Source organism: Trachinotus anak, unplaced genomic scaffold (assembly GCF_046630095.1).
Source record: "Trachinotus anak isolate AG129_WGS33_773 ecotype Australia unplaced genomic scaffold, CSIRO_AGI_Tana_v1 ptg000012l, whole genome shotgun sequence".
Classification (NCBI taxonomy): Eukaryota; Metazoa; Chordata; class Actinopteri; order Carangiformes; family Carangidae; genus Trachinotus; species Trachinotus anak.
The window spans coordinates 26,769,814-26,782,823 of NW_027273863.1; the positions used below are offsets into that span (position 1 = coordinate 26,769,814).

The window sequence follows — 13,010 nt, forward strand, 5'->3', positions numbered from 1 at the left end:
AGGTTCATTTTAAACATCTTTAACACACAACTGAATTTATCAGGTTGAGCATCACTGAAAACCTCTGCACCAAACTCCACTGAAAAAACGTCTGTTTTTATAAAGCAGGTGCTGAGCCAACCTGAGTCCAGGAAGGAAGGAAGGAAAGAAGGAAGGCAGCAGGGAAGGAAGGAAGGAATCAGGAGAAAAGACTGTAGGACATGTGTCCAACGTTTCCACTTAAATCATCACCTGTTTTTTTATCGAGTACAAAGAACAACAGATAAATTATTGTATCTTTAATATAAACTGAAAACAATGAGCCCTTGCCACTTCTCACAATGAACCGCGACGTCAGCAGTAAATCCTACATTTCCCATGTTACTCCGCGCACACACGGAAGTGCGTCATCACCCGTGACCTTGGCCCTCCTCTCCACTCGGTTTCCTAACAGGCGGAGAGGACGAGCATGGCGAGCAAGGAGCCCGGTGTAAGTGTCTGATTGAGCCTGTAAAGCTGCTGTAGGTCGCAGGGCTTCGGCTCAGGTGAACCGGTGTTTTATTTCCCGCTCTTTGCGTTCTGGCTCGTGACATTGAGCGTTTGTAAAGCAGCGACTGATCCACGTGAGTCGGGCTGTAAGCTAGTTTACCTGAGGTTCCGTAAATTAGCAAAGTTACACCTGTTAGCCTGTGGATAAGCAGGGGGCAGGAGCTAAACTTGGAGGGTTTGTTCTAAGCTAGTTAATGTTGCTCAGTTAATATTCCACAAACAGTCTTGCGGGGATATTTAAGTTAGTCCAGAAGTTTTCTTCAGCGTCGTAAGCAGAGATGCCAGGTTTCGTTTAAAAATCTTACAACTTAATATTTATCACTTGGCGGCGCATGTTTCAGCCTTGTATAGATAATGATTTTAAATCTTTTAGACGTTTCAAGACTCTTCTCTTCAATTCGGCACAAAAGAGGACACCGAGCAGCTTAGTTTTCTCCCGAAAACAAGAGTTATGCTAATAGTTGCGTCAGGATCTGCCAATGTTACACATGCAATTTACACAGCGGTCGACATCCGGGAACTACAAGCAAACAAATAGAAAATTATGGTCTTCTGTCAAACTAAATTCGTTTTATGGATTTTCTGTAAACCGAATTTAAGATTAAAGTTCATAAAGTGAAGACGGACGGATCAGTTATGTCCAACTTGGTGGTTGATTGCTTTTGTGCCAGCCAACTTAAAAACTATTCATTTTGCAAAGGAGTTTGGCCCGCACACATAAGGAATGTTTGTGGCTAAAGTCCTTGTAAAGTTGTTGGGAGGTGTCAGCCTTCAGCATGGTTACCCATCCAGTGTGAAGGTCAGTCAGTGTCATGTCTGAGACGGTTTAACCACTGAGGGTCAGTTTAAAGCAGAACCATGCAGGTTGATATCTCAAAATCAGCACCGTGTGTTGTGTCACGGTGTGTCACCAAAGTCTATGAGCAGCGTCGCTCATCTTGTATCAAACTGTGTTTGTGTTTCAGGGTTTTCTGCAGCAGCTGCGGCAGATAGCAGGCAGGATGTCATCAGGACCTCGAGGTGCAGGACTCGGTGTCAAACTGCTGATTGGTGCCGGAGCTCTGGCTTACGGGGTGAAGGAAGCCACATACACAGGTACTGTAGCCTGCTGTGCAGTTTTCCATGCATACACAAACAATGCATGCAAGTGTCACACAGATCCCGAAAACTCCAGTGACTCATCTGAAACCACTTTCTGTAACATCCATGATGCTGGCAGTAGAAATATGGGGAGAATGTTATTGGTACCTCTTTGGATCTTGTAAGAAATAATAGATTTGAAGCAGATTATTTTCCCTTAACTTGTAGGTAAAGTCACCTGGATCATGTTGAGGGTCTCTAAGTTTAAATAGAACTCTGAACATAAGGACTGTTGGAGGGAAGAGTTTAGCCAAACACCAGCAACTGGGTCTATTTTCACAGATCTTAATGTTCCTGTGTCAACTTTATGAGGCGTAGCTGAGAAGTAACAGGGTTAAAATTATAACCTGTAACTGCTCCACATTACAATCAACCAGACCTCTGTTCTACATGTTGATGAGTTGTGTTCTTACACCATCACAAACGTTTCCATCAAGTCTCAAACCAGAGAAATCAGTGAGTTTAATCATGGCAACGCCTGTCAATGACATCATATCCTCTATGTGCATTTATCAGTGTTGTTTGTCTGACAGAAGCTCAAACTGACTTTTTTTAACCAGTTGTTCTCGCACTGCACAATGTTTCATTTCTCTAACTTTTCAAATGATCAGTGTTTTACAGAAAAAAATAAAAATAAATAGGAAATTAAAATAAAAAATCTAACCAAAACACCTCAGGAATTCGACAGCATACAGTTGAGGTCTGGGTTTGAGGTATGAGCTTCCTTCGGTATTTTCAGAGTAAAAGAAAAGCAGACGGTCAAAAGCAGAGCAGGTATCAGGTGTCAGTGAGGGGCGTCTCTCTCCTCGCTCTGTGGCTGCAGCAACACACTGGTCGGCTACTTCTCGCACCCCACAACAAACCTGATGTTAGACTGAGTCACGTGACTTATACAGGTGCAGTTGGGCTGTTGTTACGTTGTTGAGTGAAGCGGCAGAAACAGACGGTTGAGGATTTAATTTGGCGACTGCTGTAAACGTAGTGGAAGTTGACGCTCTGTGTCGTGTGTCTGCAGTTGAAGGAGGACAGAGAGCGATCATCTTCAACAGGATCGGAGGGATGCAGATGGACACCGTGCTCGCTGAGGGGCTCCACTTCAGGTAGGAGCACCCCCACCAACCCACGCCATCACCATGGCAACGCCACTTTTCATTCACAGCGCTACCTTTCACACTTGACGCTTGATTTCCTGTTAAAATGAATAATGTGTAATTAATTCAACACAGAGTCACAGTTTCATCTCTGTGACGTGTTTACAGCAGCAAACATGTGAGCACATACAGAGTCTGGTTCTGACCAGGATCACTGGGACCGGTCCCGGTGCTGATACGTTCATACGTTCATTCAGCTGTGATAGATTCAGAGACATGGCTTCCAATGACAAGCTCAGCTGGCAGGTGACACACTGGTGAAGCTACTTAATTATGCAGCTGCAGAAATGAGCAAAAGCAAAGAAAGTTAAATAAAAGGATGGAGATAAACAGAACAGATGGATTCATATGGTGACACAAAATTAATATTCACCCATTCATGGGTCTGAGGATCATTTCTTCCTTGTGTCGTTGTCCTCAGGATACCCTGGTTCCAGTATCCCATCATCTACGACATCCGAGCCAGACCCAGAAAGATCTCCTCACTCACTGGCAGCAAAGGTGAGACACAGGAACCCGACTCTGAGTCACAGACTGAAACTGAAAAAGCAAAGAAGCTAACGAAAACAACCTGATAGAAACATGTTGTGTTGTTGAGCTGATCTCATTCAGTTGTGAATTGAATTGATGGTTGGGTTACATCAGATTTTAGACCTTCAGGTGCGTCTGTTTGCTTCAGGAGTTAAACCAACATATCCAGTGGGAACAGTTACAAGTTCTCTTCCATTCTCTATCTAAATGTCACTTTAGGTTAAATATTTCAAAGTGTCATAGAAATCTTCATATTTAGATTCTTTTCATAACTTCTTTTAGTTAAATCAGAAATTATTATCAAAGGTTTAGATTCTGTCTTCATTTTACAGCAGCAGACCAAAGTTTCAGGAGGTGGCAATTACCCAACTCTGTAGAGGGCTTTTAATTTGAAACAGGAAACACATGGTGACATGATTGAGGTGAGAGTGAATCTGAGCTCGTGGTTATGAGGAGGGTCACAATATTTCGGTTCATCTCATGCCGCCTGTTGGGGCTGCAGCTCCAGCTCTGGTCAGCGGCTGCATGACATCTTAGATGAAACATTTAACTGTTGTTTTAGTTTAACCAACTGATGAGTGTTGTCACACACACACTGCTCTGATCTGCACAGTGTCTGTTCAGGGTTTGGTTTCAGTTACATCAGATTTACTTCTGTGATACCTGCTTCCTGTTTATAGTGAAATGATCAAACCAGTAATTAGGGGGAGGCTCAGTTTGTGTGATGGGGTGTGACCTCCAACAGGCAGCTTCCTCCCAGGGGCCTGGGAGCGGCCAAGGAAGCGAAGCCCCCGCCTCACTCAGAAAATAACATAAAATGGCAGCAGATCACTGATCACCTCCCCCTCGCCAGTCGATCATCATGTGTAGCCCAGTGTTGGTAGATCAGATTTCTCATCACTTGGCATCAAAACAAAAACAACAACAAAAACCCTTTAAAGCTCCAGATTTTAACTTCTCCAGTGGTTTATCTGAAGGGTTGATCTCCATCGGAAGATATAGGAAGAGAGGATCTGAGCCGCTCTTCTGATTGGCTGACTGTTTTCTGAATGATCCAATAAAAATAAAGCAGATTTCAGGTAAAGGCTGAGGGTAGTGACTGCTTTGTTGTGACATCACAAAGTTCCAGAAGTCCTGACGGCTGGTTTTAAGGCTCAGTTTCTGAATACAGGCTGTGTGCATTTCTCTGTGGACTGAGGCTTTGATACTTTCACAGTATTAATGTAGAACCTAGACCTGCTTTATAATCACAAACACATGGACATCTACCTTTAGACTGGGTGGAGCTTTAAAATCATTTTAGAAAGTGATGCAGATTAAAGGAAATGACAGAAATGTTTAGGGTCGTTCAGAAAGTGTTTGCATTACACAGTTTGACCACCAGAGGACACTAAAGTTCATGTTTAAAAATTAAACATTAAAACACGTTTAATGAACATTATATATACTGTTATACATGTAACAGTTAAACTCTGACTTTGATAGAGACTGAATATTCAGTGTTTTCAGCATCCTGAGGTCAGCAGCATTTGTCATGTGACTGTCTGTCTCGCCGCCCTCAGACCTTCAGATGGTCAACCTCACGCTGCGAGTTCTGTCCCGGCCGCTGGCGTCCAACCTGCCCATCCTCTACCAGCGCCTGGGACAGGACTATGACGAGCGCGTGCTGCCCTCCATCGTCAATGAGGTGCTGAAGAGCGTGGTGGCCAAGTTCAATGCCTCGCAGCTCATCACACAGAGAGCACAGGTACACACAGACACACACACAGACACACACTCACACTCTGTCAGTGTGACCACTGCTGGAAAAAATGCACAAGAGGGAGCCCCGAGTGTCTGCAGCTCTCTCTCTCTCTCTGCCCCCCCCCCCCCAGGTGTCCCTGCTGATCCGCAGGGAGCTGTTTGAACGGGCCAAAGACTTCAACATCATCCTGGACGACGTGGCCATCACCGAGCTCAGCTTCAGTCGAGAGTACACCGCCGCCGTGGAGGCCAAGCAAGTCGGTACGTGGAGGCAGGAGGAGCCGTTTTCCTCTGAACCCCCATCAGCTGTTAGACTGTGGAGGGTCACTCTCAGATATTCTGTCATAGTCTACGAACTTTCAGCCCTACGTCATGGTCTTCTTCAGGAGGTGTCACATGACAGCGGCTGCAGCGAGTCGAGCAGTTTATATTTTAATGTTATGAAATTAAAACAGGTCGCAGCTTCTGTTGGACTTGGGTTGTTGCTTCAAAACGATGATCATGTTGTGTGTTTGCTCCTCTCCAGCCCAGCAAGAGGCGCAGCGAGCTCAGTTCTACGTGGAGAAGGCCAAACAGGACCAGAGGCAGAAGATCATCCAGGCTGAGGGAGAAGCTCAGGCTGCCAAGATGGTGAGCTGCCTCCATCCATCAGAGCGAGCGCTGATGGAGGTTTAACGTCACCTCGTCCTGTTGTCCCAGTCTGAGCCCCCTCCGCAGAGGTGTCCACATACTTCTGGCCTCATACTGTGGATCAATGTAGTGATCTGAGCTGTGATTATCATCATCAGGTCATTTGATTCAGTAAATTTACCACTGTATTGATTTGATTTACTGCGATCAGTCGCTGCAGCCAATAATCAATCAGCGTCTTTGATAATCACTTATGTTTGCTGACTCTGAGCAGATTCTTAGTGTTTAGTTTGTGTCAGACGTGGACCCCGCCCTCTCTGGGATTGGCTCCGCCCCCTGCCCTCTGACAGTGTAATTAAACAGATTTACAGTCCTGTCCTGGTGTGAACTCTCTCCTCGGTTGTGGCGGGAAACAACCGGCTCTTAAACAAACACATCATCCAAATATGCAGTAATGACTTTCCCTGCTCGTCAGCGTGCGTGACAACATGAAAGTGGAGCAGCGACACACCCGCGGCTCTGATCCTCCTGCCGCAGCCGATCGGCCTCGGGCCGCTCGCGCTCCTCTGGGCGTGTAACTGTAGCCTCCTGTGAACACACTAACAGTTTTAATGTGTGCCTGTGTGTTGCAGCTGGGCGAGGCCGTGACGAAGAACCCAGGCTACCTGAAACTCAGGAAGATCCGGGCGGCGCAGAACATCGCTAAGACGGTAAAAAACATTCTCCTGCAGCTTTTAATGTTGAAGAACCACGTCAAGAATCCGGCCTGATACGAGTGAATGATGGTGAACAACCTCCTGAAAATCAGAAATTAGGCTGTAACTGGAGTCATCAAATCACTGTGGATGCAGTTGAATTTAACATTAAGTTTAGTTTTAGAAATCCTGTCCTCTGACAGGCCGGAGAGTTTTTCAGTTTTTTTCCTCACAGGTCGAAAAAATTCTCAAAGCTCCATATTTTAACTTCTCCGGCGTTTAATCTGAAGTGTTGATCTCCATCAGCAGATATATTTGTGGTTTTAAGAACCAAAAACCATCTCAGTGTAGTTTTACATCTCCTCTCTCAGGCTGAGAGCAGTGACTGCTTTGTTGTGACATCACAACATTCCAGAAGTCCTGACGGCTGGTTTTAAGGCTCAGTGTCTGAATACAGGCTGTGTGCATTTCTCTGTGGACTGAGGCTTTGATACTTTCACAGTATTAATATAGAACCTAGACCTGCTTTATAATCACAAACACATGGACATCTACCTTTAGACTGGATGGAGCTTTAAAAGTCTTAAATGTGAGTTGACTTCAGGACGTTCTGCTGGTTCAGTCTGCAGGGTGGGATGGAGTCCACTGGGTGGCGCCAAATGACCATGAATTAGACAGGGACCATGAAGATTCAATCCCCTGACCTTTGACCTCCTCTCTCTGTCGTATCAACTTACAATCAGGAAATTTTAAGTTCAAGGTTTTCTGTAAAGTGTCCTGGTGCTTCATTCAGGTACAGTCTGAACCCTAAGACTCCACTTACAATCTCCATTATTTCTCTTAACTCTATTGATTTGTGTTGTTTTTTGCTTCATTTTCCACAGACACATTTTTTTAATGACAAACAGTAATAATAACAAATATATGAAACAAATGAATAAAAAAGCTACATTACAGTGTCAAACATAATCAATAATCAAACAATAAATAAGTTTACATCAGCTTACATCAAAAAAAAAATCTATGATCTAATCACTGGATCTACAGGATTCTGTCCACGGATCAGAGTTTCTTTATTCCTCATAAAGAAGAGAAATGACCCTTGTGAATGACTGCGTTTGTCCTCATGTATCAGCGTCTCCGTGGTGAAATGAGCTCAGCTGAGTGTGACGCTCTCCGTTAGTAGATCAGTCACGTCATGCGTTGTTGTGGCGGTGGCGTGTGTGTTTCCTGTGAACGGGCCTCAGCAGCTCTCGCTGTGCCGTGAATCAGCTCAGTGTTGAAGCTCTGACAATGTCCCCATTGTGCCGGGCGGCGACTCGGCCGCAGCCCCGCACGCCAGGAAACTTCCCACCTGTGTTTTCTCTCTGCTCACGCTCCCTTTGTGTGTTCGACCTGCAGGTGGCGCAGTCCCAGAATAAAGTGTACCTGAGTGCTGACAGCCTGGTGCTCAACCTGCAGGACAGCGACAAGTTCAAGTGAGTCCTCACAGAGATGAAGTCTCTGCACACACACTCAGGAAACACTGAGGCCAGTCGAGCAGGTGTAAAACATGATTCTCATCAGCACCACTGAGTAAAAACCAGCCTGAGCTCAGATTATGTTCCCGCTCAGTAGACGAGGAACAATTCGAATCAGACGAAGAGGAGATGGATGTTTTCTCTCTCAATGAAGCTAGCTCTCCTCTGCTAAGCTAAGCTAAGATAAGCTAAGCTAAACTGAACACATCCTGGACTGAAACGTCTCAGGTGACAGAACAAGTGGATCCCTGTGATTCTAGACTCGGATCTCGCTGCGGCAGATTTACAGCCTCTTCATCCTCAGTTTCTCTTTCTTCCAGTTTGTCGTTGTCAAAGTAAGAAGACATCTCCTCGGCGGTTCGTCACCATTCCTTCACTTCCTGAAACTCCCTCCGCTCTTCTTGCAGCAGCTCCCACAGGTTATCGACTCCGCATCAGGTTTTCAGCGTGATCCAGGTTTATCTGTGAACCAGTTCCTCTACAGACTCTAACCTGCAGATCATCCAGCCACTGGGTGGTTTTATTTTGAAAGGTTCCTGTGGTGGTGGTTAAAGCTCTGCTCCTCTGTGGATGCACGCAGCTTCATCAGTCCTCAGTTCGTCCCATTAACGGGTCTGATTTAAAGGAACCAGCACCAGAGGAATCTTTGTGGGTCAGTTCCCCGAAATCACAAAGACGAACATGAACAGAGTCAGGATCTTCTTTGGGAGGGAGTCGTCATTTTTATGAGAGAGAGAAGTGATGATATGAGAATAAACTCCTACACTTTATTCTAACATTATGTCTTTATTCTTCAATAATATGACTTTTCTCCCACTGACACCTGTGGATTATGTTCACGCAGACGATGATGCACTGGAAGAAGAGTGATGGGGCTGCAGCTGTGATTTATTTATAATTTAATCCAGTGATTATTCAGAGCATTCGTTTAATAGTTTGTGTATAAACCAGTGAAAACAGACTTTGGCAGAGACTCGTCTTGGTTTGTCCAAAGATTTTCTGCTCAGAGAAAAGTAAAAATATTCATGTTTAGAAACTGGAACTGAACATTTTAGACTTTTATTTTACATTAAGTCTGAAATGAGTCATTGATTATTAGAACTGTTATATATGTATTTTCTGTTGTTGACAAATCAATAGTTCCTCAGCTGTAATAAAACCTGACCTGTCTGCGTGTTCAGGCGTCACTGCTGCAGCAGGAGAACAGTTTTGTGATTTTGGGTGAACTGACCTTCGAACCAGTGGATACAGATGTTGCAGTGAGGGGAGGAGTTGAGTTGACTCTCCTGACTGCTCTGACACACACACACACACACACACACACACACACACACACACACACACACACACACACACACACACACACACACACACACACACACACACACACAGCTCTAAACACACTGATGTGAACTGATCTGGACTTCATCACTTCCTGTCTGCTCAGTCACGTGACCAACGACCAAATGGCAAAAAAAAAGTTTACAATAGAGAAGTTACATTTAAACTTGTGGTTTTCTACGGTGGCCCTGAAAGCTCAACACACTGCAACTGAAGAAAACACAAAACGACACAAGACTGAGACCCGTGGATTCATTATGATACATATATCACAACATATATGACTTTTTATTGTCCCCTGGAAACACCTGCTCTGTTGTATTTGCAGCTCGTGTGTCATCAAATTAATGATGTTTTTGTCTCAGGTAACAGTGTGTTGAGCCCTCAGGGCCACCGTAGCTTTAAGAGCAGAGACTAGTCTGAGGTTCTGCAAAGGACGGATGAGGAGATGATGTCACACACATGTAACAGCGGTGTTTACACCTCTGTCAGTCATCACCTGTTCACAGGTGACAGGTACAGTAATAAACACTTAGATCTGCTCACAGCTTCATTATAGTGTCACAAACATGTCTTTATACACCCAGTGAAAACACTAAGCAGACGTTTTACCACATGAAGCTACAAACAGCAGTTTGTTAGCTTAGCATAAAGACTGGAAACAGGAGTAAACTGCTAGCCTGGCTCTGTCCTAGCACCTCTAAAGCTCATTGATCAACACCAAGAAAAAGGCGGGAACACAATATGTGATTGACTTTGTTGTTTGCTTTTCTTATCTATTCATATTGTTTGTTTTTGTTTTGATGAATATACTCAATAATACTCAGTCGTTTGTAGTTTGGTGACTGAGACGACTGTTTGTGAAGGTTTATAGTTTCAGTGAGCTGCAGCTTCGTGGCGTCAGTCTGAGCGACCCTGCGCCGTATCAACGGGACCAGCAACAGTTTGTTTGCTCTCTGACCACAGGGAAAAGTTACGCAGCAGTTTGGTGCAGGGACAGGTGAGGACAGATACGTCCCAGTATGTCCTCAGCAGGTGGAAGCTGCAGCAGCGTCTGTGTTTTGTAACAGTGACTGAGTAAAAGCCTCAAACTAAACACCAACATTGTTGAGTCATGGTTGTTAATACCAGAGAGTATTTGTGTCAGTGGACACACACACACACACACACACACACACACACACACACACACACACACACTGATCTGTGTTGTGTTACAGCTGTGTGTAGATGAGATGCTGTGTGTTCTGTGTGTTTGTTGGACTCTGCTCCTGAACGTTGAGGCACTAACTGAATTTATACTGAATAAAAATCTGGAATTTTTTTCATCATGTTTTTATTCATTTTATATCTGATCAACTCTTCACTGGTAGAGAGCCTCTGATGAAGATCAGCAGTTTCCCCTGGTTCACGTCCACATGATGCTTTAATAATAAAGACACATGATGAGTGAAATAATCGACACCATGACTGAGTGTTTCCACCTTGAACCAGTGACAGTCTCATAAAAACAGATTCAGACAGTCAGGGATTCATACGTCATAGAACCTCAGGAACCAATCCTGTCAACTTGTGGGGGCCGGAGGGCGGGGCTAAATACACCTGAACCCTTGTCAGCACAGAGAGCCAGAGTTAGCATTAGCACAACCACTAACACTGTGTCAGCCACTGCCAGTTACAAGCTAACAAACAACATAAACAAATAAAAGATGCTAACTACACTAACGGTTCTGATCCGTCTGCTAGTCTCTGATTCTGGTCTCAACAGACTCCTCATCTGAGTCTGGGTCTGACTGAGGCTCCAACATGAGGCTGAGTCTCTGATGTTTCCTCCTCTAACCGTCTCCTCATTGGTTGGACAAACGTCGACACATCACGTTATTTCCTCCCTCGAACAGTCTGACAGACGCCTCCCCCTGAAATGTTACAGGACCCTGTGATGGGCGACACTGAGGAACACGTCGGCCATATTTTAAATTTAAAATATGATATAATTCCTCTGTTGTGTTTGTGTGTGTGATAACAGGCTGGGTCACCTTGACTGTGATGTGTTGTATGTAAATGTGACTCACAGCCAGTTTCCTCCCTCTGAAGTCCAAACAGACGCTGTCTGGTTTTAAAAAGCCTGTCATCACATGATGAGCTTTGCCTCTGTCCATTGTCAGTGTTTAACCATCAGAGATGAACAAACTCAGTCGCACCAAATACAAAACTCTGTTGTTTTAGTTGTATAAAGAGACCAGAGGCCAGGAGACAGGACCAATGAACAGAGGAAACTAAACCTTTATTTTCTCAGGTCTGACCAGGCTAAGTCATGACAGTTTAATAAAAATGCTTCTTTCCAATAATGATGCGAACACCATGATACTGTCACAGGAGAAACCTCCACTGATTCCTCATCGCACACTGCAACACTGCAGCTCCAGAGAGCAGAACAGTTTCTGTACCAGGCTGTAAACATGTTTCTTTCTGCTGTAAAGTTGGACATTTGAACATGGGAGTCTGTGGGGACTGACTCACTGCTGGAGCCAGACTCTAGTGGTTGTTAGAGGAGCTGCAGCTCTCAGCTCTTCACTGTTGGAGCTTCATGTCTCAGACCTGGAGGCTGGTGACTGGGTCTGCTCGGCTCTCACTGGATCCATCAGGTCCTGGTTCACACGTCCACTGGAAACAGTTTTCTTATGTAACCAGGTTTAACCTTTGGTCCCCTCGAACCTTCTCTGTGATAACACTTGGTAAGTGTTAATACAGCTGATCGCCAGTGTTGTGCAAGTTCACACTTCACAGAGCTGCAGCTCACAGCTCACTTCACAAAGGTTCAAATCAAGTCAAAGTTTTTATATTTTTTCAGTAGAACCTCCTCTTCATCCATTCTCAGCCTCAAATCATCGCCGCTTCTCAAACTACATGAATGACAGTAAATTACAGACACGTTTCTTTTAAAAGCTAATAAAACCCAGTGTGAGTGTTTGTTTTATGCGGCCGTGTTTGAACTCTGGTTCACGGCTCCACACTCGTTCCTGATGAAGCTGTTCAGTCAGATTTCCTCTGTTGGAATCTGAAGTGACCTCAGCAGCACCAGGAAGGAGACGCTGCACCAGACGCCTCTTCTTCTCCTGTTTATATGGGGGCATGTTCACATTCATTAGTTGAAAACGGATATGTTCAACGTTCACCCAAAAAAAAAAAAGTGCGTTCATGCACAACACAGAGTGACGGTGTTGTGGCCGTATGATAATTAGCTGATCTCAGGAGAGGAGGCGTGAGGTCAAACCAGGATGTTGTGTTCATTTTGTTCTGACCACAGAGAAGAAGAAGAGCTGTGCAGACTGTGTGTGTGTGTGTGTGTGTGTGTGTTAAAACACAGTTTCCATCTGTAGCATAAACCTCACCGTTGGTCCCTCCTTCCTCTCTACCTGTTCACTCTTCATTTACTCCTCACTTCACTAACGCTGGAAATTTGAGGCCTTCAGCTAATTTCATCAGTCATGTGATTCTCATCGTATCTGTCCCTGGTGTGTCGCCCCCCCCCTCCTCCTCCTCCTGCTGCTCCTCCTCCTCCTCCTTCCTCTTCTCAACAGGGTTAGAACAACAACAGAAAAAACTGAAAAGAAAAGAAAAGATGGCTGCCGGGTTATTTATAGCCCAGGCTGTGAGCAGAGAGGCAGCAGCTCCGGCCGAGCTGCTGCACTGCAACCTCAGCTCTGCAAAGGGGGGGGGGGAGGCTAAAG

The 13,010-nt window shown here is 44.9% G+C and overlaps 1 protein-coding gene and 1 long non-coding RNA gene across 3 annotated transcripts; one reads left to right on the forward strand and one right to left on the reverse strand.

Annotated features, from left to right (window-relative positions):
• Positions 1-348: 348 nt before the first annotated feature.
• Positions 349-8,708, forward strand: LOC139628578 (prohibitin-2-like). Of its 2 annotated transcripts, none has more exons than XM_071490351.1 (10): positions 349-469; positions 1,494-1,623; positions 2,684-2,768; positions 3,241-3,320; positions 4,913-5,097; positions 5,225-5,354; positions 5,620-5,723; positions 6,356-6,433; positions 7,820-7,896; positions 8,259-8,708. In XM_071490351.1, the coding sequence occupies exons 1-10, from the start codon at positions 449-451 to the stop codon at positions 8,275-8,277; spliced, it is 909 nt and encodes a 302-aa protein (XP_071346452.1). In that variant the 5' UTR covers positions 349-448; the 3' UTR covers positions 8,278-8,708. The 2 variants fall into 2 exon arrangements, with proteins under 2 accessions (XP_071346452.1, XP_071346453.1); XM_071490352.1 differs by lacking the exon at positions 349-469 and adding an exon at positions 584-602 and having other exon boundaries at positions 8,259-8,421.
• Positions 8,709-9,197: 489 nt separating this feature from the next.
• Positions 9,198-9,409, reverse strand: LOC139628579 (uncharacterized). Its single transcript, XR_011692821.1, has 2 exons — positions 9,293-9,409; positions 9,198-9,228 (listed from the first exon to the last, which is right to left on the reverse strand). It is a non-coding gene; the product is annotated as an uncharacterized lncRNA (long non-coding RNA).
• Between the last annotated feature and the right edge of the window lie 3,601 nt (positions 9,410-13,010).

Coding starts and splice junctions, on each gene's coding strand:
- LOC139628578 (XM_071490351.1), top strand. CDS start 449: ATGGCGAGCAAGGAGCCCGGT. Junction 2,769..3,240: donor GCTGAGGGGCTCCACTTCAG/GTAGGAGCACCC, acceptor CGTTGTCCTCAG/GATACCCTGGTTCCAGTATC. Junction 6,434..7,819: donor CGCAGAACATCGCTAAGACG/GTAAAAAACATT, acceptor TTCGACCTGCAG/GTGGCGCAGTCCCAGAATAA.